Source organism: Ahaetulla prasina, chromosome 3 (assembly GCF_028640845.1).
Source record: "Ahaetulla prasina isolate Xishuangbanna chromosome 3, ASM2864084v1, whole genome shotgun sequence".
Lineage (NCBI taxonomy): Eukaryota > Metazoa > Chordata > Lepidosauria > Squamata > Colubridae > Ahaetulla > Ahaetulla prasina.
Window position 1 is genome coordinate 119819250 of NC_080541.1, and position 25207 is coordinate 119844456.

Sequence of the window (25207 nt, forward strand, 5' to 3'; positions counted from 1 at the left end):
TACTGTATTTATTCCTCACGGCCGGTGACATTTAGAGATAAAACAAAACAACTCCAACCGATCAGCCTTGTCATTTCTCCTGGCTGAAGAAATGCACATCAAACATGGCAGTTGTGTAAATCCCAGACTTGTTCTTTTAACTTCATTCAAGGAAACAAAATGAGACAACAATTCAGCAGCCAACAATTACTGTATATAATAACTGTGTCCTTTCTCTGTTTTCATATTAGTCTCCAGTTGTCCGTGTAGAAAAATGTCAAGATTTCTCTACCACTGGCCAATGGAATGTGACTATAGAGAAAGATGGAAAGCAGGAATCCTTCACCTTTGATGCTGTCATGATCTGTACAGGACACCAGATAGAAGCATATACTCCGCTGAATTCTTTTCCTGGTATGGCTTGGTTTAACAGAACATTGAAGCTCTGAATGTTTTTGCAAATGTTTAGAAATAGCACGTTCTAGTCCCAGGATCCAGCTATTGGGGATGAGATGAGTTTTGTAACATATCCTTTATGTCCAGTTGTGCAAACAAAATAATGTAATACTCTTTATTTTTATATTATAGCAAGCTCATGTTTTGACTTCTTTAAAAAGGGAAAAAATTGAAATTCTAAATGGAGGAGAAGGGACCAGAATCTGGTATATCAAAACCAATTTTTTGCAGCCTAAAATTATTGTACTATAGTTGTGATTTGCTTCATGGCAGGTTTTGAAAAGTTCAAGGGGAATTCATTCCACAGCCAAAATTACAAGGATTCAGAAGGATTTGAAGGGAAGACTGTTGTGATCATTGGACTGGGAAATTCAGCTGCTGACATTGCTGTGGAGATCTGCAAGAAAGCAAAGAAGGTAAAGTGAGAGCAGGTTATTTGGGGGAGGTTATAATATTTCTTGGTCTTAAGATTTTGCAACAGGCCCATAGCATGAAAGTAGATGACTCAATTCAAAAAGAACATTCATGCACACACACGTGAGAACAGGAATGGGGGAAGTGAAAGGGATCCAGAAAAATATAGGTATAAATATAAAAATTGCATATCATATTTATTTTTATTATTTATTTATTTTTCATATTTGTATACCGCCCTATCTCCCTAGGGACTCAGGGCGGTTCACAGGCAATTAAAAATACATATAAATACAAGTTAAAATGACAGTTAAAAAACTTATTCTATAGCCCATTATTAAAAAACAATATAAAAAATAAAAACCCGTTTAAAACCAATAAATTTAAAATCTAATCCAGTCCCGCGCAGATGAATAAATATGTTTTGAGCTCGCGACGAAAGGTTCGGAGGTCCGGAAGTTGACGCAGTCCTGGAGGGAGTTCGTTCCAGAGGGTGGGAGCCCCACAGAAGGCCCTTCCTGGGCGTCGCCAGGCGACACTGCCTAGCTGACGGCACCCTGAGAGTCCTCTCTGTGAGAGCGCACGGGTCGGTGAGAGGTATTCGGTAGCAGTAGGTGGTCCCGTAAATAGCCCGGCCCTATGCCATGGAGCGCTTTAAAGATTGTCACCAACACCTTGAAGCGCACCCGGAAGGCCACAGGTAGCCAGTGCAGTCTGCGCAGGATAGGTGTCACATGGGAGCCACGAGGGGCTCCCTCTATCACCCGCGCAGCCGCATTCTGGACTAACTGGAGCCTCCGGGTGCCCCTCAAGGGGAGCCCCATGTAGAGAGCATTGCAGTAATCCAGACGAGACGTCACGAGGGCGTGAGTGACCGTGCATAAGGCATCCCGGTCTAGAAAGGGGCGCAACTGGCGCACCAGGCGAACCTGGTGGAAAGCTCTCCTGGAGACGGCCGTCAAGTGATCTTCAAAAGACAGCCGTTCATCCAGGAGGACGCCCAGGTTGCGCACCCTCTCCATCGGGGCCAATGACTCGCCCCCAACAGTCAGCCGAGGACTCAGCTGACTGTACCGGGATGCCGGCATCCACAGCCACTCTGTCTTGGAGGGATTGAGCTTGAGCCTGTTTCTCCCCATCCAGACCCGTACGGCTTCCAAACACCGGGACAGCACTTTGATAGCTTCATTGGGGTGGCCCAGTGTGGAAAAGTACAGCTGGGTGTCATCAGCGTACAGCTGGTACCTCACACCGAAGCCACTGATGATCTCACCCAGCGGCTTCATATAGATGTTGAACAGAAGGGGCGAGAGAATCGACCCCTGCGGCACCCCACAAGTGAGGCGCCTCGGGGCCAACCTCTGCCCCCCTGTCAACACCGTCTGCGACCGGTCGGAGAGATAGGAGGAGAACCACCGATAGATGGTGCCTCCCACTCCCAATCCCTCCAACCGGCGCAGCAGGATACCATGGTCGATGGTATCAAAAGCCGCTGAGAGGTCTAATAGGACCAGGGCAGAGGAACAACCCCTATCCCTGGCCCTCCAGAGATCATCCACCTGTGACCAAAGCCGTCTCCGTGCTGTAGCCGGGCCGGAAACCGGACTGGAACGGGTCTAGATAGACAGTTTCATCCAGGTGCAGGGGAAACTGATGTGCCACCATACTCTCTACAACCTTCACCGCGAAGCGAAGGTTGGAGACCGGACGATAATTACCTAAAACAGCCGGGTCCAGGGAAGGCTTCTTGAGGAGGGGCCTCACCACCGCCTCTTTCAAGGCGGCCGGAAAGACTCCCTCCAACAAGGAAGCACTCGTAATCACCTGGAGCCAGCCTCGTGTCACCTCCTGAGTGGCCAGCACCAGCCAGGAGGGGCACGGGTCCAGTAAACACGTGGTGGCATTCAGCCTACCCAACAACCTGTCCATGTCCTCGGGAGCCACAGGGTCAAACTCATCCCAGACAATATCACCAAGACCACCCTCAGACGCCTCATCTGAGTCGCTGCAATTTTGGTCCAGACCGTCTCGAAGCTGAACGATTTTATCGTATAGATAACCGTTAAACTCCTCAGCACGTCCCTGCAACGGGTCATCCCGCTCCCCCTGGTGAAGGAGGGAACGGGTCACCCGAAACAGGGCGGCTGGGTGGTTATCTGCCGACGCAATGAGGGAGGAGGCGTAGCAATGCCTCACTTCCCTCAGTGCCACTAGGTAGGTCCTAGTATAGGACCTAACTAGTGTCCGATCAGCCTCTAAACGGCTAGACCTCCAGGAGCTCTCTAGGTGTCTTCTCCGGCGTTTCATCCCCCTCAGCTCCTCGGAGAACCAAGGAGCTGGTTGGGATCTGCGCCAGGTCAGAGGCCGCAGAGGCACGACACGGTCTAAAGCCCCAGCCGCAGCCCGTTGCCAGGCTGCGGCTAGTTCCTCTGCCGTGCCGTGAGCCAGACCCTCAGGAAGTGGCCCAAGCTCCGTCCGGAACCTCTCCGGGTCCATCAGGCGCCTGGGACGGAACCAACGTAATGGTTCCATCTCCCTGGGGTGTTGAGTGGCGGTCAGAAAGTCCAGGCGAAGGAGAGAGTGATCTGACCATGACAAAGGTTCTGTGACTACATCTCTCAAATTCAGATCCTTCAACCACTGACCAGAGATAAAAATAAGGTCCAGTGTGCCACCCCCGATGTGAGTGGGGCCATCCACTACTTGAGTCAGGTCCAAGGCCGTCATGGAAGCCATGAACTCCCGAGCCACTGTCGATGACGAGCCGGCAGATGGCAAGTTGAAGTCCCCCATGACTAAAAGTCTGGGGGTCTCCACTGCCACCCCGGCAAGCACCTCCAGGAGCTCGGGCAGGGCAGCTGTCACGCAGCAAGGAGCCAGGTACGTGACCAGCAAGCCCATCTGACACTGATGACCCCATCTCACAAAGAGGGATTCACATCCGGCAATCTGAGGTACAGTGGTCTCCCTCGGCTCTAGACTCTCTTTAATAACAACCGCCATCCCCCCACCCCTACCCTGGGCCCTCGGCTGGTGGAATGCACGGAAACCCGGTGGGCACATTTCGACCAGGGGCACGCCCCCTTCAGTGCCCAACCAGGTCTCCGTAACGCCTATAAGATCCGCGGCGCCCCCCTGAATAAGATCATGTACTAGGGGGGCCTTATTGGCCACGGACCGTGCGTTGCATAACATCAGACAAAGGCCCAGGCTCTGAGGGTCTTGACCATCTGGGGAACGGGAGAAGTCAGAGGGATCGGGGCACGTGATCGCCTGCAAACATCGAACGCGTGACCCCCTAGACCAATACGATCCCCCCCTTCCGCCATATCTGGCCCTCCCACTTACCGTGCAAATGGAGCCACCCTCACAAAAAGGAACACACTCCCCCCCCCATGACCTCCGAACCCACTAAATAATCGCCACGAGCATGCGCAGGAACTGGTTTCCCTCCCGACGGGCTACCCCCAACACCCGCCCTAACCCTCCCATCCCTTAAAAATGCCCTATCTAAAAAACCCCAAAGGCTCTTTCTCTTCGCATGCCACCTCTGTGGGTCCCAAGACCCGTCATTGAGGCTGGCCCTTGGTAACGAGGCGGGCCATTCCTGCGAGGCGGGGGCACCTCGCAGGCGCAAGAGTTCACAAGACGAATAGCGCATAACAACTGAAGATAAACAGATAAAAAATAAAATCGGCAATAAAAAGGGTCCATCTCCGAGTGGCAGAAGTGTCATGATATGATGATAGTCCAAAATGAGGATGGGCATCAGATGGAAAACAAAAAGGACAGTCTAGATGGCAATCTGCCCAAGCCTCGTCCAAACATCCTGGAACGGGGGTGGGGGTGCATCGGTCGTGGCACATGTCCTCCTCTGTCCCCAAGCAAGTCTCGCGCCACTCCCCAATAGCCCAAATAGGGCCAATCACAGCCATAAAGATCTCAAATGGCAAGGGGAGAGGCATAGCTGGAACTACAACAGTCACGAGATGGTTAAACAGGGACAGATCAAGAATATCTCCGTCGCCTCCCCGAAGTCCTCCAACATCTGCTTCCAAAAGTGGCCAGAAAACTACCGTCCAGGGGGTCACCTCCATCTCTGACACCCCCCTAGTAGATCCAACCATTCCGGAAGCCAGATCTCTCCGAACCTCTCCTTCCAGGAGGCCAAGCCTGTCCAAATGGCTGAGCCTCCCCGAGAGGCCGGAGGATGTGAAGGGGCCAAGTTCGCAGACTGGCAACAGGAGAAAAGCCGGAAAAGCCGGAGAAGCTCCAACATAGTGGCAGATGGAAAATCCAGATCATCCCAGATCGTGGCAGGGGACCAAACCTCACCGCTTGAGAAGAAGCCAATGGCCAGGCCAAAAATCAGGCTGAAGCTCCAGGCCGAAAAGCCGGCCGAGACAAGCTGACTCATCGCCCCACCTCCTTAAGCCTGGAAAACATGGCCGCCGCAGTCCACCGCTTCGCCCTCCCAGCCTCGTTCTCGGCAGCCACGGGTGTAAAAAGATCCGGAGACCTCTCCCGCGGCTGCCAGAAAGATGATGCACCGGGCTGGGAAAGGCAGGCAGCTAAGCAGGCGGTCCAGGCGTCGCCATCCTCGGAGAGCCGCTCGATCGCCGAAGGTAAATCTTCAGCGCCGCGCCATCTTGCGCATGCACAGAGCCAATATTCCTGGTTGTTGTTTTTTTTACAAAAACAAATGGTTAGAAGGGATCCTTGAAACAAGAGTAACATGTTATTGGATCATGCATCCATCAGTTTCTTACAAAAAGAAACAATTCCCTAGGCCTTCTCTGCATTTCTTGAATTGTAGAATCCATTTGCCAAAACATAAAACCCAATCTAGTTATTGGAAAGCAAAACAAATTCATTCCTGATTTCATCAAAACCACCTGGAGTGGATAAAAGAGGTTTCACTTTTCAACTGTGGAAACACTTTGACTCATGTAATAATTCTGGAATAAACTCAGAATTTGCCAATTAAAATAATCCCACCTATTCTGTACCCAAACGGATTACCAAGGAAGGAGGGATAATTCCCCTTCTATCTCTAATTTCAGTGTGCCAGAAAACAGATAAACAACAGAAAAAATAATGCAAACAAATGAGTTTTAAATGTCTCAGGACAAACACCATAGAAAAAGGCAAAAGTGATTTGTCAAATTCAAATGAATGATATTCCAGCCCAATTCAGAGTGCTAATCTTGGTCCTGAATTTTCCCTGTATACATTGCTTTTTGAATAATATGTACTGCTTTCATCACAAATCTCACATACCGTATATACTCGAGTATAAGCCGATCCGAATATAAGCCGAGGTACCTAATTTTACCACAAAAACTGGGAAAAACTATTGACTCGAGTATAAGCCGAGGGTGGGAAATGAGGCAGCTACTGGTCAATGTAAAAAATAAAGATAGAGCCAAGTAAAATAACATGAATATTTATTTGAACGAAAAACAATAAAAGTGCAAAAGGGGGTCCCCAAAAAGAATATGGTATCAAAAATACAGTATCTTTAAAAGTAACAGCAACCAAGCTAACGAGAGCTAAAATCCCTCAAAACTGGAGTTCTCCTCCTCATCATCTGTTTGTCCAAACAGAGCTTCAGCTACTTCAGCTTCTGTGATGTTATCCGCATATACGTTGTCGTCATCACTGAGTTCACAGTCGTCATCATCACTGCTGTCACTCTCATACAATGCGCTGTCTTCACTGCCATCCATAGCATTACTAATGCCACATTTCTTGAAGGCACGTTGCACCATGTCCTCTGGAATATCTTCCCATGCATCACGAACCCACTGTGCTATTAGTTCTATGTCTGGCTTTCTCAGATTTCCAACTTTTGTCAGACGAGCTTGACCAGATGTCATCCATTCATGCCACATCCTTCGCACATGGTCCTTGAAAGGTTTATTTAAACTGACATCTAGGGGCTGCAATACAGATGTAAGCCCACCTGGAATAACGGCCAAAGTGACTTGAGATGACTTTGCCAATTTTTATGTCATCAGATGTGTGGGCTCTGAACATATCCCAAACTAACAGTGATCTTCTAGTCCAGTCCCCACTCCTCAAGCAAGAGATCCTATACTGTTTCAGACAAAGGATTGTCCAGTCTGTTCTTTAAAAACCCTCCAGGAATGAAGTGTCCAATAAGGTTCAAATTGCAAGTACCGGTAGTCCTCAATTTAAGACTGCAATTGAGCCCAAAACATTGTTTTGTTATTTTTCCCTAACTGTATGTATCCCCTGCCCCCATTTTACGTCAGGCTGCCATCAAAGTAAGCACGGCTGAATATTATTATTATTATTATTATTATTATTATTATTATTATTATTATTATTATTATTATTATCATTATCATCATAATCATCATCATTATTATTATTATTATTATTATTATCATTATCATTATTATCATTATCATCATCATTATTATTATTATTATTATTATCATTATCATTATTATCATTATCATCATCATCATTATTATTATTATTATTATCATTATCATTATTATCATTATCATCATTATTATTATTATTATTATTATTATTATTATCATTATCATTATTATCATTATCATCATCATTATTATTATTATTATTATTATTATTATTATTATTATTATTATATGATGATGATGATTTTTGCATTGGACAGAGAGAGCTTCAGTTTACCAAACTTTGTATCTTTTAATGAAACGTGTTAGTCTGGAAGGGACTGTTTGAACTCACAAAACACTTGCAACTTTTAGTTCCGTGCTGAGGATTTTTGGAAAGCAGCCCAGCAATATTTATTTATTGCTCGGACTGCTCTTATTTTCACTCCCCTTTTCTTTCTTTTCCTTCCTCCTCCTCCTTCTCTGCCTCTCTTCGTCCCCCACCTCCCGGGATCCTTGCGGTCGAAGGTTCTGCCCTGCCTTACACCAGCCGCCCACCCATGCCAAGGTCTCCTGGCTCTTTCGCCTCTGTAAGCAGCGGCTTCTCGGCAGCGTCGCCCCCCTCCCCTCCATGGATCGGCTCCTTCCCCAGCACTGAAGGCATCCTTAGGAATACACCTCCACCCCCAGGAAAATAAAAAGAGGCAGAGAAGGTAAATCGCCCGCCTGCTCGGAAAGGAAGGGAGAGGACTCCAATGGAAGAAGGGAGGAGAATTACCAATAACAAACACAAAGCGCTGGGTTAGAGGTGCCTTGTCATGTACAAGGAGATCAGAGAGGGCAACCACCATGAAACAATAATCAGACTCAAAACGGGCTGCTTATTTGCCATTTGCTCTGGGTAGAACGGGTTTTTTTTTAAAAAAAAAAATTGGTTTGGAGAAGGAAAGCTAATTTGCTGATCTGCGCGAGGGTCGGTTTCTTTTGCCTCCTTCTTCTTCCTCCTCCTTCTTCCCACCCTAGCTTGCAATGCCCCCATCTCTCCTCCTCCTCCTCCTCCTGCCCCCTCTCGGGGAGAAATTGTTTGTTCTTGCCGATTTCTCCGCTTTCCAAGAGGCTTTTCTTTTCACCTCTTTCTCCCCACCTCCCCAATTTCCATAGGGGAAAACCCTGGGGAAAACTTGGCAAAAATAAAATAAAATAAAAAGTACTGAGTGCAAATGTTTTTTTTATACTGTAGTTGGAGTTTTCCACGCTTTTCACATTCAAGGCAGCATTCTCCCCATCCTCGCTGCTTTTCCAAAACATGCTTTGAAACCTTTGCATTTTATTGGGATGTATTCAGGACAACGCCTCAGCCCCTCCGAGGCGAGAGGAGGACGAGTAAGAGGAGGGCGAGAGTGACAAACAAATAAAGAGAGTTCTTCTCGCCTTGGCATTTGACACACTCGCCGTCCTCTCCGAAAAGCCGAAATTGAGTGCGGCGGCAGTGGGGTGGGTGGGTGGGTGGGGAGGCCGCCGTGAAGTGCCGGCTGGGGAGCCGGGATTGAAGTGCCAGCATGCTTTGCCAGCTCGGCCGGCTCGTTTTGGGCGGCGGCTGGCCTCGGCGTTTTCTTCCGCCGCTTTTGATGGCGGCGGCGGCGGTGGTCGGCGGAGGGGCGTTCGACATTTCGCCTCTCACTCGTCCTCCTCTTGCCAGCGGTGGGCGGAGGGGCGTTGTCACCGCCCTCCTCTCAGCGAAATTGAGTGCGGCGGCAGAGGCCGCCGTGAAGTGCGGCTGGGGGCCAGGAGCCAATCCCGGCCCCCAGCCGGCACTTCACGGCGGCCTCCCCACCCCCACTGCCGCCGCACTCAATTTCGGCTGGAGAGGAGGGCGAGTGACAACGCCAAGGCGAGAAGAACTCTATTTGTTTGTCACTCTAGCGGAGGCGTTTGTCTCGCCCTCCTCTCCGAAAAGCCGAAATTGAGTGCGGCGGCAGGAGGCCGCCGTGAGTGCCGGCTGGGGGCCGGGATTGGCTCCCGGGCTCCCCAGCCGGCACTCACGGCGCCTCACCCACCACCACTGCCGCGCACTCAATTTCGGCTCGGAGAGGAGGCGGTGACAACGCCTCCGCCCCTCCGAGGCGAGAGTGACAAACAAATAAAGAGTTCTTCTCGCTTGGCGTTGTCACCCTCGCCCTCCTCTCGAAATTGAGTGCGAGGCGGCAGGAGGCGCCGTGAGTGCCGGCTGGGGAGCCGGGATTGGCTCGGGCTCCCCAGCCGGCACTCACGGCGGCCTCCACCCACCCACCCACCCCCACTGCCGCCGCACTCAATTTCGCTGGAGAGGAGGCGAGGTGACAACGCCTCCGCCTCCGAGGCGAGAGTGACAAACAAATAAAGAGTTCTTCGCTTGGCGTTGTCACCTCGCCTCCTCTCCAGCTGAAATTGAGTGCGGCGGCAGTGGGGTGGGTGGGGAGGCCGCCGTGAAGTGCCGGCTGGGGGCCGGGATTGGCTCCGGGCTCCCCAGCCGGCACTTCACGGCGGCCTCCCCCACCACCACCACTGCCGCCGCACTCAATTTCGCTGGAGAGGAGGCGAGGTGACAACGCCTCCGCCACCGCGGGCAAGAGGAGGACGAGTGAGAGGGGCGAAATGTGACGCCCCTCCGCCCGCCCCTCCGCCGACCACCGCCGCCGCCGCCATCAAAAAGCGGCGGAAGAAAACGCCGGAGGCCAGCCGCCGCCCCAAAACGAGCCGGCCGAGCTGGCAAAGCATGCCGGCAGCATTTGGGCTCGTCCTGCCGGCCCAGCTGTTCCCGAGGGCAAAAAACCCTCTCCCTGGGTCGGCTCTGCAAGGGTAGACTCGAGTATAAGCCGAGGGGGCGTTTTTCAGCACAAAAAACGTGCCGAAAAACTCGGCTTATACTCGAGTATATACGGTATTTTAAAATTTGTTACAACAGTTGAATATTATGACCTTCATTAGAACCAGATAAACTTTACAACTTTCTAAGTGTTTGAATTGCTAAGAAAACTATTTCAAGCTAATTTAATGGTAAAGATATTTTCAAAGAGCTAAGGATGTTTAAGATCTCTGAGCATTCACTGATCTTATAGCCACATTAAGTGTTCTACATTTCTGAGCTTTAGGGTACTAACATTTTCTTTTCTCAGATCTTTGGATTTTCTTTGGACACTGAAATCTCAACGGGGTGAAAATGAGTCTCTATCCATCCTTCCTCAAATTTGCTAGGTTTTATGTACTTTGGAAGTTTCTTTAGAAGGCCAGATCCTGAAGATGAAACTGAAATATTTTGGCCACCTAATGAGAAAGAAGGACTCACTGGAGAAGAGCCTAATGCTGGGAAAGATTGAGGGCAAAAGAAGAAGGGGACGACAGAGAACGAGGTGGCTGGATGGAGTCACTGAAGCAGTAGGCATGAGTTTAAATGGACTCCAGAGGATGGTAGAGGACAGGAAGGCCTGGAGGAATGTTGTCCATGGGGTTGCGATGGGTCGGACACGACTTCGCAACTAACAACAACATGTACTTTGGCCTATTCTCTGACTTGGTATCATGGTTCTGCAGTATTTTTATTTTCATCTTTTATTTGCATAGGGCATACCCACTAGGTGGGACATATTGGAATCTACCAGCAAAGCACAGAATTACAATATAATCAAGAGCTAAAATCTATAGTACCCCTCGTGTAACTACAGCATGAGTTTGAAGTGTATGCTGAAAGAAAGCTGTTTCTTTGAGAATCAAAACAATAACACCTCTAATTATAAATTAAATAATTAAAAATAACAGAAGACTATAGAAAGGTTCATACTTATAGAGTGGGAAATGATCACGAGAGCATCATGTACCTATACTCAAATGTAGTGGGCTAAGGAAAAGAAAGTTGGTTTCAGGAAAAGGATAGCATCAAAATAGGTATCTTCAACCCTTCTCTTGTGGTTATATAGGTGGTCCTCAGTGCCAGGGGAGGCACCTGGGTGATGAGTCGAGTATATGACAATGGCTATCCCTGGGATACCATCTATCACACTCGCTTTCTTAATTTTATCCGAAATTCTATCCCGTGGTTTCTTTTGAAATGGATGACGGAACAGAAGATGAATCAATGGTTCAATCATGAAAACTATGGCTTGGTGCCTCAAAACAGGTATATGAGGAGAAATGTATAATTATATATTTGTCATGAGACTGTCTTTATAGTTATTGCTAATTATTACAACAATCACTTGCAAAATTACCAATTTAACCTTACAGCTAGTCAAAGTTTTGAATTGTGCTGAATTTCACCTCTTGTACCATTCTGCAAAACTAAGCAAAATTGAATTGATATGTCACTTAAAATAATTTTTTATAAGTAAAGTTAAAGACTATCAGTATTAGTTTCCATTTATTTCTATTTTGAAAAACCATATGCAATACCCACTTTAAAACTCAGGTGTCAGGTGTTTCTTATTGTGTCAGCCCTGAAGGCCATCTTTTTCTTTGGATCTTCACGGCTGCCACACTTAGTGCTGTGGGAAACTGGAAGGGGGGGATTGCATGGAGTTGCAGAGAGAGTTAGCCATAATAACATTCCTTTCTCTGAGAGCCAAGGACATTCAGCCTACACCTGGAGTGATGTGACTGGAAGGCATCTCCAGTTGAGACGGTGCATTGATTGGGCCATGTGGGTGCAGGGGAAGGGACTTTGACTTTCTTTTGGGTGGGGAAAACCTGGAAGCTTTCAGATTCAGGTTTTTCTAGATGTGCCAATATGACATCTCTAATAAAATGGAACTTTGAGGAACTTCTAGCCTCAGAGTCTTCTTTCGTTGGGGGTGTTACTTGGAAACCTGACAGTGTCTCTTCATGGATCACTTTTGTTGCCTTGCTGATCAGGGTTCCGACCAATGCCCTAATTAAAACATGAATCTCAAGCCGAGGTTCAAAAGAAATCCAGTTATTTATTAGGAGCGTCATGTCAGCATGTACCAAGTGAAATCAACTGTCAGAGTTCCAAATAACACCCCCAACAAAAGAAGACTTCCTCAAAGTTCCATTTTATTTTTATTATGTTTTGTTTTGATTGAGATGCAAACTCCCTGATACAGCTGTGAGGCTCGATTCCCCATCCCCCTACCATGCGCATATACAGGGGCCGCATGCACACTGCATTTTGGAGGTTTGGGTGCAAATGTGCGCATTCGTGCATGTGCACGCACGCTTTGGCATGCAAGTCCGGAAAAGGTCAGTCATCACTGGCTTAGAGTATGTAGGAGAAGCAAGTGTGATGTCTTTCAATGACTTAATAGTTTTTCAATCATCTTAATTGCAAGTGTATTTATATACTACAGTTGTGTAGGAAAGCAGGCTACTTTATGTGGGAAATTAAAACTTCAAGTGTCTAGTTTCCAGTTTCAAGAGTTTTGTTTCTTTTTTAAAAAGAACATTAACAACATATGCATTTTCTCAGGTATGTACAGATGCAGGTTTAAAATGAATAGTTACTTATACCTATGCAGGGACAAAGAGAGAGATATGTTTTAATAACTTCTTTAAAATGTTTTATCTTTTCAACAAATCCCTCCCATCTCTACTTACAGGATTAAAATGGGGGAAAATGTTGCAAAACAAATTTGAAGTTCTTCTTCCTATTTTCCCCATAACAATAACTCTGAAGTGTATTGGGCTAAGATGTGATAGCAAACCTATGGCATGCATGGCACGCAGAGCCATCTCTCAGGGCATGCCAGCCATCACCCATTGCTCTTCTGGGTTACAGCTTGCACATGCATGCCAGCCAACTGGTCTTTGCGCGTGCGAGAGCACCAGAAACTGGAACAGCAGCTCCCTGGTGCGCAACTGCACACCAGGTAGCTGAGCTTTTGTTTTCCAGGGTGTGCATGCATGCCAGGGAACTGCTCTTCTGGTTTCCTGTGCACCTGCGTGTGCACTCTAGGGAGTTGCTCTTCCGGTTTCCAGCGTTTCCACACACACACACATACACACACACACACACACACTCCCGTTTTGTCACTCAGTGCTGAAAAGGTTCGCCAACACTGGGCTAAGACGTTGTGACTGCCCTAAAGTCACCTAGCAGGTTTTCATGCCTAAGGCAGGACTATAACTCACGAACTCCTGGTTTCTAGCCTGATGCCTTAACCACGAGACCGAAGTGGCTCTTTTCAAATTTTTAATTAATTTTCAATTAAACATTTTACAATTTAAAATTAAGTTTAAACCTATTTTAGAAGAAAAATAGGAGATGTCATCAAATTTTAGTGGGGAAAGCGTTTTGTATAGTGTGAGTTGTTACAAAACTGAGGCACAATGATGTTAGTGTAGATTGGCTTAAGAAAACTAGAATGAGTTCCTGAGGGAAGATAATGTTTTACCTTTTGGTAAATGCTCTTCTCTTCACTGAATATTACAAAATTGAATTGTACAAAGTTTTATGAAAAGCCAACTGGTGATAATATATTTTTCTTACCAGTGTTTTCCATGTATTGTTTTGTACATATTAGGTACTTGATGAAAGAACCAGTGTTCAATGATGACCTGCCAAGCCGTATCCTGTGTGGATATGTGAACGTGAAACCACTTGTCAGGCAATTCACAGAAACCTCAGCCATATTTGAAGACGGGACAGTGGTGGAGAATGTAGACATTGTCATCTTTGCAACAGGCTATAGTGTTGCATTCCCTTTCCTGGACAAATCAATCCTTGAGGTAGAAGATAATCGTGTCCCACTGTATAAACATGTCTTCCCTCCTCATCTGGAGAAGCCAACCTTGGCTGTTATTGGTCTCATCCAGCCCCTTGGGCCTATTATACCCACTTCAGAACTCCAAGCACGCTGGGCTACAAGAGTCTTCAAGGGTAAGATTATAAATAGGATGAATATTTTATTTAAAGTGATGCCAATAGTGGACATCATGACCTGCGGAGTATAGAGGAATAACATGCTGGCTTAAGAAACTTGAAATCTAAAATCTGACACAGAATAATAATAAAAGGAAATGAAGAACACTATACTTATTCAAGGTACAGGTAGTCCTAAATTACAAACATTCGTTTAATGATAGTTCGAAGTTACAATGGCTTTGATAAAAGGTACTCATGTCTTCTACTCACACTTAAGACCATTGCACCATCCTTGTGGTCATGAGATTGCAGTTCAGGCATTGGAAACGGGCTCACATTAACAATGGTTTCAGTCACGTAATTGCCATTTGCAATCTTTTTTGCTGATTTCCAACAAAAAATGACAAAAATGCCAATTGGAGAAGCTGAATTTGCTTAACGACCATATGATTTGCTTAATGTCTTCAGTAAAAATTATTGCAAGTAAAGTCCATCTCGACTTAAAACCACAAAAACTGATTACAAAAATTCTGGTCCCAATTATGGTCATAAGTCAAGGACCAACTGTAATACATATTATTTACTTACATAAACAAATCAGAATTTATTTGAGGTTGATAAACCACAGTTTGAAATATTGGTTTGCTGTTGGCTTTTTGATAAATGCAGTTTAAAGGTCCACCAAAGTTGCAGCTTTTTTACCTCTAATACTTATTAAATATAATTTAATTTATATTTAAGTTTATTTTTTTAGCAATTTTTATTTTATTAAAAAAAAGTTAAAATATAAAACTTGAGTTTTGAGTATTGATTAATACATGGCTACACTATTAGTTCCAAACCTTGTGAAACAGACCCCCCAATTTTTAAAAAAACTAATAAATCTGTTTGCAAACAAAATAGTTAACAGTAAGAACAATAATAATGAAAAGGACAAGATTAGAGTTTCAAAATCTTCTGTTAACAAACTGTTATTGTAATCAACTTGTAGAAAATTTACCATGGCATCTCGTCTATCCCAAATCATGCCAAAAATTAAGAGTAATTCATCCTGGATCAAATATCCACATTTGTTTCTTGATTCCATATTAATCAGTTGTTGTCTAATTAAATATAATACATTCAATCTCCACTATCGGTCTATCTTCCTAATAAAGTCCAGATAAAAGTGGTTTGCAATTAAGTATAATCAATCCGTTCCCTAATCTCTGCTAGTCCTCCTTGGCCAATCAAGACAGAATTTTATCTTTATTGGCAAATTTGACTTGTTCTACCAATCCTGGTTAAAAGAAAACATGGTTTAGTCTGGGACATATGAACAGTGGTGGCTGCAACCAGTTTAACAACCGGTTCTATGAGCGCCGGCTTCGTGCATGCATGCGCCTAACGCGCTTGCAGCAGCGTTCAAAATACAGCAATTTGAAGCTCAGCTGCTTACTTACTCGGCAGCCCCGGTAAGTAGAACAGCAGAGGCATGGAAATCAGCTGTGCCACGTGAATCAGCTGAGCCAGAAAGAAGGAAATATAGAACAACATAGGGCAGGGGTGGAGCTAGCTGATTGTCGGAACTACCAGTTCACCCGAACCGGTTTGAACTGGCAGCAGCCCACCACTGCATATGAACTCAGACACTAATTCTAAATTACTCAGTGAGCTTCATAATTTTCTCTGGTTCTCATGCAACAAGATTTCAGCCTAGGAAGCTGGTAATGACAGACTAATGAATTTATAGCTGAAATCTGAAACATAATTATTGTTACTATATGCCAGATTTTGGGTGATTATGTATGTTCTAAAACAATAAGGGCAAAGAAGATAGAACAATAGGGATTCTTTCCATATTTTGATATCTTGAAAATAAATATCAAGTCAAGGAAAGGAAAAGGAAAGATACATAAACATACATAAAGAAGGAAAGGAAAAAGAAAGATACATAAACACAGAAACATATTTATCCCTTCCAATCATAAGCACTGAGTCGGTTTTAGCCAATAATAATGCAAAGCAAGAAAAGATTCTTGATAAGAAAGAGGCTTGTTTCTTTATAAAACAGTGTATACTGAAGCTTTGCAGAAGTTATCTTTATATATTCCTTAAATCAAGAAACATTTGTTTTCTAAATCCTTCCCCTGGAAATAACTTCACTAACATGAGCTCTGGTTAAGATAAAATAATAGCTGTTTAGAACAAGTGGTGGCTTTTGCTTCCCTTTGTAGCTTGCCTACTTCACATAGAAGTCTATATTTCTCTCAGTTTTGTGCATCTTTAAAAATAAAAGAAGATGAAGAGAAAGAAAAATATCACAATCTCCAGGTCTACAACTTTTAAACTTTTTCAAGTTCTGGAACTTGTTAGATAAACGAAAAAAACTTGATATGGTAGTAAACAAGGTATTAGTGATAGAAGACTGGCTGAATTTTACTGAACTATTTTTACAACCCTTAGACTCACAGAATCTCAAGTTAATTTTGCACTAAGACACTTTACATTTGCAAACAAGGGTTTGTGTAGTGTGGAGTACTTAACAGTTAAGTGTCCTATGGTTTCTATGTGAGTAATTCTTCAATATGCTCTTCCTTGACTAAATCAGAATACCTTATTGATTGATCTGATTGATTCTTCCTAGTATCTTTTGCAAGAATCCCAACTGTCATTTTTAGAAAATCTATAGCAATTTCAGTACTCAGCATCTGTCCTCAATGGAATTACATCCACATGAATGCAATGGGGTATCCCAAGATTCTGTTTTTGGCCCAGTTCTCGTCAACAACTTCATAAATGACCTAGATGAGAGAATTGAAAGGGAGCTCATCAAAATTGTGGATGACACTAAGCTGAGGGAAATTGGTAACACTTTGGAAGAGAGACTCAAGATTTGGAATGATCTTGACGGACTTGGACCCTATCCAACAAGTTGCAACGAAATGAAAAAAGTAAGGGCCTACACAGGTACAGAATAGGCAGTATCTGGCTCAACCGTAGTACTTGTGAAAAGTATCAAGGAGTTCTAGTGGATCACCGCTTCAGTATGATCCAGCAGTGTGCTGCAGTTGTCAAAAAAGTTAATTCAGTTCTAGGCTGCACCAACAGAGGGATAGCATCAAGGTCATAAGAAGTGATAATAATTCTAAATAATAAGGCCACAGTTATTGTGTCCAGTTCTGGTCACCACAATATAAAAAAGATGCTGAGACCCAGAAAAAATGTAGAGAACAGCAATAAAGATGATAAGTTTGTCTAGAGCCTAAACTGCAGGATGAACAGCTAAGGGTATGTTTAGCCCAACAAACAGAAGGATTAGGGTTGATAGCTGTCATCCAGTACTTGAGGGGCTGTCATAAGGGATCAATTTATGCTCCAACATACCTGAGGGCAGGACAAGGACAGAATCTTATTAAAGAGAGATCTAATCTAATTTCCTGACAGTGAGAACAATTCATCAATGAAACAACTTGCCTTCCAGAATTGTAGAATTGTGGATGGTCCATTGCTGCAGGTTTTCAAGAAAAGATTGGACAACCAATCATGATGGAATAAGGTCTCCTACCTTGGCCAAAAAGATACATTTAGGAAGCTCAAAGAATCAATGGGACTATTCTACAGCTGCTCCCTAATATTTATGGCTGTGAAATAGGAAGTTTAGGATTAGAAGCCATTGATAACCCAATTCATCACAAATTTGATCCACTTTTAAAACCATCTAACCTGCTGGCCACCACCCAGTGCAAGTGAACTTGACAGGTTAGTTGTATATAAGCTAAAATAATAAACCAATAAAGGAGAATATTTGTAGCTCAGGGTTGAAATTGGGGGTCTTCAGCTCTCTGAACTTGGTTGTTTTCTTGCAGACTGATGATATTAACTAGTTAGGGTAATGAAACTTCTGCAAGAAAACAACAAAGCTCAGAGAGCATCAAGGATCTTTCAAAATAGTAAATGACAGCAAAGGAAAGAATAAAAATGCCTGGTGCAGCTATATAAATTGTATTCCTAATTGTCCATGAAGTTGATGGGCAATGCATGTACAGTATATAGGTTTTTGTATGTGTTCATCATTAGAATATAAAGTTATTGTATGCTTGCCCTTTTAATCTTCATCTCCCCCCCCAAAAAATTCATAATTGAAGCAGTGAATGACTTTTCCATTTTTTATTCAAAAGTACATTTTAAGTAAACATATTAATACATAGAGTATGGAAAAATTGTAGAAATGGTAAGAGGAAGTGATATTAAAAAATTTCTCTGCTACTGTCACCCATTTTACATAAAAAGAATGACATAATCTCTCTATATTAGTTATCAAAATTATAAGAAAAAGTAGATGACAGTGGTAATGATTATAAAAACAATAGCAACCACATCCAAGATTTTGATATCACTGGGAAGAAACATAGGATTCTATCTTTTTGGAAGGCACATGTATGCCTTATGTAAAATTGGAATGTACCACACTGAGATGACTATTCTGCTATGATGTCTTCTGAGAGGCGTAAGTGGCTTGTTCAGATTCAAACTTTCCCCCCCTACAGGGTTAAGCCTTCTGCCTTCAGAGCGTGCCATGATGGCTGATACTATTAAAAGAAATGAGAAGAGAATTAAGTGGTAAGAGAACTCTCCTAGGCATTGTCATATGTAGAGATGGTAACGGGCAGCAAGTAATGAAACTAGTGTTGTAATGTTACAGTGCAAACATTGTCCATTATATATTTGTATGCAATATCATCACGCAAGTAGAAAAAAACAGAAGTTGCCTTGTGACATCACAACACACATTTTGACATTTGGGCATCAGCATGGTTAGGACTGGATAGTTATATTCCTAAAGAACATTGATCTTCCTAATTTGGAGACACTTCTCCATCTTATAAACCTTCCCAAATGGGAACAAATTTGAAGGGACGAAATATGATAATATGTTAATAATCTCTGCTATAGATCAGTAGGCAATGATTTTTTAAAATAGCTTAACTTGAGAGAAATATCAGGAAACATGCTTTGGCATGAATTTATAACATTAAAATGTTATAAATATATTTATTTGCTAACCATGAAATAATTAAGAATGTTTTCATATCAATAATGTAAAACCAAATATCAGCAGCTTATTAGATGATTAGTGAGTGGAGCTGGATAATAGCATTATTATTTGGTTTTCTTGTTTCTAACTCTATGATTTAGAATTTTATTTAGCTACTATTTCTATTCAGATACAAAATGCTGCAGGGAAGAAAGAAAATACAAAATGTAGGATTGAGGGTTTTTACTTTTTAAAATAGGAATAGTCCAATCAAGTGATCAAAACAAGGCATTTCAACATTACTTTTAATAACATTCCACAATATTTTAATTCACTTTGTACCAAGGATATGTGGTGAGTGGGAGGGGTAGAATTGACAATCTGCTATTGGAAGAGAAATAACTATTTCCATCACAGAAATTCCTCTCAACTATTGTCTCTTTATTTTCCCCACCCACAAAGGTTTGGCACCAGCCGCAGTCAGTCAATCCAAACCGATTTCATTGATTACCTGGATGAGCTTGCTGCAGCCTTGGGATCAAAGCCAGATCTATTCTCACTGCTGTTGTGGGATCCCATACTGGCTTGGACCATGTTTTTTGGACCTTGCAACCCTTTTCAGTTCCGTTTGAAAGGGCCAGGAAAGTGGACTGGAGCCAGAGATGCTATCCTCACCCAGAGAGCGCGAATCATTAAACCCACAAAAACACGAGTTGTGAGCAGCTCTTCAAACCACACACTGTTCTCCCTGCTCACAGCCATTGGTCTCCTTGGTATCATGGCCGCATTTTTCCTTTTCCTTGTTCAGCACTGATGTCCATCCTAAAACACATTAGTGACAACTGCTTATGTCAAACCATGCTTTCTATTCCTCTAATGAGCACCATCATTTACACCTATTACTATCTATTATACTATCTATCTATTACTATCTATTACACCTTAGTACTGTATGTTCACAAACACAAAAGAGGGTCTTTTGAGCAACTTCCTGGGAAATTATGAATGAGGAAGAGATATGGAAAATGGGAGGATGCAAGAAAGAAAAAGCTAATTTTTTTTAAAGAAAGGGAAGTAAACATGCCAAGTGCAGTTTTAAGGTGCTCCTATAACATGCCAATTTTTCTGATTCCTTTTAACATTAGATAGCAGTGTGAATTGCAATTCATTCTTGAATTTTAAAAAAGAAGCAAATTTGTATTTCATAATTTGAATCATAAAATGCTATCCGGAACATGTCTTTTAATGTCCTGCAAGCATACAGTCCTGCTTCTCACGTCCATATATTGTAACTCCTCCCTTTATGTTCTTTCCAAGGCCACTGGTTACACCTTCAAGAACATCTCAATGGTCCAGAATCACCCCTCCCTACTTGCTCTTTCCAAGGCCTTTGGTCGCACCCGTTATATTGGTACATACACCCTCATGTTCTTATCACGTATGCTCGATCCACCCCTGGTAGTCTTTTTTCTACCTTTCACCTGACACCCATATATGCTTGTTACTGTTCCCCTCACCGGGGTAGACCATCTAGTCTGGGTGGAGCCCTATATATTTCATGAAATGCTGTGATATTCCTCTGTGGGGCCTTGCTCAAGGAGCTTAGTTTTTATATGGAATTTGCCATCATGCTTGGTGTAGTATAAAGTGTGGCTTAATGTTTTATGCATATTCACCAAATTTGTCTTTAAAGAATAAATCAAGGACAAATAAATAAAGATCTTTTACTTCTTAATTGACAGAGTACAATATGTAGTGGGAACAAAAAGTTTAAAGAGGATGATTTTTCAATCACCATCAGTAAGAGATTTTTCAGATTGTTGTGCAGATCAAAATGAGACGCATGCATACCCATCAGATAACATTGTAGCTTTAAACTTAAGAAAACAAGAAAATCCTGTTTTTCTGTGTTTTTCCATCAATTAGCTTTATACAGATTTTGCTTCCCTGTGCTTAATAGGTAGTCTCTGCCCTACTAGGAGTGTCATAGCTGGTCTGCCTTCCAACCCAAATTCTCCGATTATAGCAATATTGACTAGACTGGACAAAAGAATCAAATATTAAAAAATCTTAATGACAACATAAATAATTTTAAGGAGACTGAAATAAGGCGTTATAGCGAGCAAAAACATGGGTTCATCAAATATTATTTCCTCTTCAGTTTCTCCGAAGAGTTATTATTGGTCAGCAGCCAAAAGCTAACTAGTTGCCAATTCTCTGGGCATAAGTATTGCTAAAAAGAATTACCAGTAGTATTTACTGACTGAAAGTTCATTACAAATAAATATGATCCATCCTCCCTGTTTCCCAAGTTCCAAAAAGATCTGAAATACTCAAAACACCCCAAAATAATTTTAAATGGAATAATAAAATTTAATCAAATCAAATCAGAGATTCTAGAAAGAGTGCAGAGAAAAGCAATGATGATGCTAGGGGACTGGAGCTAAAACATATGATGAACAGCCATTCTGTGCAGGAACTGGGTATGTCTAGTCTAATGAAAAGAAGAAGGAGGGGTGACATAATAGCAGTGTTCCAATATTTGAAGGACTGTCACAGAAGAGTCAGCCTATTCTCCAAAGCACCAGAAGGAAGGACAAGAAGTAACAGATGGAAGCCTATCAAGGAGAGATCCAATCTAGAACAAAGGAGAAATTTCTTGAAATGAGAACAATCAATCAGTGGAATGGCTTGCCTCCAGTGATTGTGAGTGCTCCATCATTGGAGTTTTTTAAAAAGCGATTGGACAGCCATTAGTCTGGAATAGTATAGGGTCTCCCGCTTGAGCAGGGGGTTGGCCTAGAGGACCTCCAAGGCCCTTCTATCTCTGTTATTCTGTATTTTGTGGAAAAATCCTTTCAGTCTGAAACTATTCAGGGTTGCTTTATCTGTTAAAAGAAAACCCTCAAAACAAAGTTCCATTGAACTATATAAAAGTATACAGTTTACTCCAAATCTTCAAAAAGATATCAAACGGTATGACTGTATGGGGATGGGGGTTGTCTCCTGGGAGGAAGAGAACATAGGAATTGCATCTGGTCTTACGTTTCAGATGTACAACATGATATTCTGAAATTTCACATTATACATCATTGACTGGATGATAGATGCCTATTCAACATCAGTCTCTGAAGGGTAACTGCTGATTGACTGGTTGTTCTTGGTGACTCAATAGACTAACAAGCATGTTAATGTGTCTATGCCTACAGCATATGTTATCTTAGGGGCCTCTGTGGCTCAGACTGCTAATGCAGTCTGTTATTAACAGCAGCTGCTTGCAATTACTGCAGGTTCTAGTCCCACCAGGCCCAAGGTTGACTCAGCCTTCCATCCTTTATAAGGTAGGTAAAATGAGGACCCAGATTGTTGGGGGCAATAAGTTGACTTTGTATATAAATATACAAATAGGATGAAGTCTATTGCTAACATAGTGTAAGCCGCCCTGAGTCTTCGGAGAAGGGCGGGATATAAATGCAAATAAAAAAAAGAAAGAAAGAAAAAGTGGTAGAAGTTGTAAGAAATAGGAAATGTATTTTGTTTCAAGCTCAGAACAAAGTATGCTGCCCAGAAACATTCTGCTGAAATGCTCTGATTTGGCTGTGTTCTGGTGGAATTAAAATGACATGAGAGTTCTTGAAAACAAAGTATTCTAGCCACGTTTGGGCAGGGGGTGGGGGATGGAATGAAAATTGGCTTAATTTGTCTTTCATTCAGGGACCATAAGAGTAGGTGAGGTGGCAGTCCATGCTGACTTTTACTAGTTAGTCAACTTGTAGACAGAGAATAGAATAGGACAGGACAGGACAGGACAGAACAAAACAGAATAACAGAGTTGGAAGGGAACTTGGAGGTCTTCTAGTCCAACCCCCTGCTTAGGCAGCAAACCCTATACTACTTCAGACAAATGGCTATCCAACATCTTCTTAAAAACTTCCAGTGTTGGAACAGTGTTGTTCCACTGATTAATTGTTCTAACTGTCAGGAAATTTCTCCTTAGTTCTAAGTTGCTTTTCTCCTTGATTAGTTTTCACCCATTGCTTCTTGTTCTACTCTCAGGTGCTTTCGAGAATAGCTTGACTCAGCAGTGGGATTCAAATAATTTAACAACCGGTTCTCTGCCCTAATGACCAGCTGGGTAGGCATGGCTTGGTGGTCATGTGACTGGGTGGGCGTGGCCAACTCAACATCACTCATGTTGATGGGCGCTTTGCCTTAGCTGTTACAATGTAATAAGAGTTAACCAGAGAGGCAGTTTCTGTACACAGAGCAATAAAGATTAAGCTAGAAACAACACCATAATGTTTCCTTCCTGCCTTCCTTACAGGATTAGCCCTGTAAAGTGGAAAAAAACAAAATGAGATTTCTTCCAACAACCGGTTCTCCGAACCGCTTAGAAAGTTAACAAGCAAGAAGAGGATCTTCTGCGCACTAATTCCAGTCGTGCCTTCTATAATTTTGTCAACAACAAGCTTAAAAACTCTAAATGCATGCCACCACTAAAAGATTCTAATGGCAATGAATACAATAATGAAGTAACTAAAGCAAACCTCTTTAACAAATTCTTTGCATCAGTTTTTGTCAACAGTGATGGCACATATCCCACATTCCCAAATTGTACAAGCAATGAGCATGACAACTTAACAAATATTGATTTTACTGAAGAAAATGTTGGTAAAGCTCTTTGTAACTTAAAACCATCTCTATCCATTGGACCTGATGGACTTTGTGCTTACTTTTTAAAAAAACTCTCTAGTAATCTAGCAGAACCCCTAAGTATAATCTTTAATATAACTTTTACTACCAGTTCCCTTCCCAATCTCTGGTCACTAGCCACAGTCATTCCAGTTTTCAAAAAAGGCGACCCCAGCTTAGTTGATAATTATAGACCAATCTCCCTATGTTGCGTCGCCTGCAAGGTTATGGAATCCATCATCAACCAATCCATTACCTTACACTTAGAAATACACAACCTTCTCTCAAATAAACAATTGGCTTCAGGAAAAAGTTATCATGCAATTTACAACTTCTCCACTGTAAAAACCTATGGACTACAAATCTTGATCTAGGTAAATCAATAGATGCAATATACATAGACTTCTGTAAAGCTTTTGACTCAGTAGTACATGATAAACTTCTCCTAAAATTAAAATCCTATGGCATTTCAGGACCCTTACACAACTGGATATCTGCTTTTCTGTCAAACAGACAACAAATGCTCTGATAAAATTGGTAATGCTCTATCAAATCCTGTTCCTGTCAAGTGTGGTGTTCCTTAAGGTAGCGTTCTTGGACCTACTCTCTTTATAATCTACATAAATGATCTTTGTAATCATATCTCAAGTAACTGTGTTCTCTTTGCTGATGATGTCAAACTTTTCAACACCACTGACAATACATCCACAATTCAAAAGGACCTTGATCATCTAACTGCTTGGTCTAAAATTTGGCAACTACAAATCTCAACCAGTAAATGCTCAGTCTTGCATATTGGAAGAAAGAACCCAATCACAAAGTACATGCTTGATGGACATTGCCTCGCAGATGACCCCCACCCTGTCAAAGACCTTGGAGTTTTTACATCTAACGATATAAGTGCCAAAGCCCACTGCAACTATATAGCTAAGAAGGCTCTAAGAGTTGTCAACTTAATTTTACGTAGCTTCTTTTCAAAAAACACCACGCTACTGACCAGAGCATATAAAACATTTGTTAGGCCAATTCTTGATTACTGCTCTCCTGTCTGGAACCCATACCATATATCTGACATCAACACAGTTGAGCGTGTCCAAAGGTATTTTACGAGAAGAATTCTCCACTCCTCCGAAACTAATAAAATACCTTATTCCACCAGACTTGATATCCTGGGTCTAGAAAACTTGGAACTTCGTCGCCTTCGACAGAATCTGGGTTTAGCATATAAAATCATCCGTTGTAATGTCCTTCCTGTCAATGACGTTTTTAGTTTCAATAACAATATCACAAGAGCTACCAACAGATTTAAACTCAATGTCAACCGCTCCAGTTTAGACTGCAGAAAACACGATTTCTGTAACAGAATTGTATATACTTGGAATGCATTACCTGACTGTGGTTTCT

General features: G+C 42.8%; 1 protein-coding gene across 2 annotated transcripts in view; it reads left to right on the forward strand.

Moving 5' to 3' along the window:
• The window catches only part of LOC131195440 (dimethylaniline monooxygenase [N-oxide-forming] 2-like), a 34027-nt gene extending 13181 nt beyond the window's left edge, over nt 1-20846 (forward strand). For both annotated transcript variants that reach the window (XM_058177344.1, XM_058177343.1), the window contains exons 4-9: nt 231-393; nt 709-851; nt 11195-11394; nt 13754-14109; nt 18624-18696; nt 19574-20846. In XM_058177344.1, the coding sequence (XP_058033327.1) occupies nt 231-393; nt 709-851; nt 11195-11394; nt 13754-14109; nt 18624-18696; nt 19574-19925 (1287 nt within the window). In that variant the 3' untranslated portion in view covers nt 19926-20846. The remainder of the gene's footprint in view (nt 1-230; nt 394-708; nt 852-11194; nt 11395-13753; nt 14110-18623; nt 18697-19573) is intronic.
• The last annotated feature ends 4361 nt before the right edge of the window (nt 20847-25207 follow it).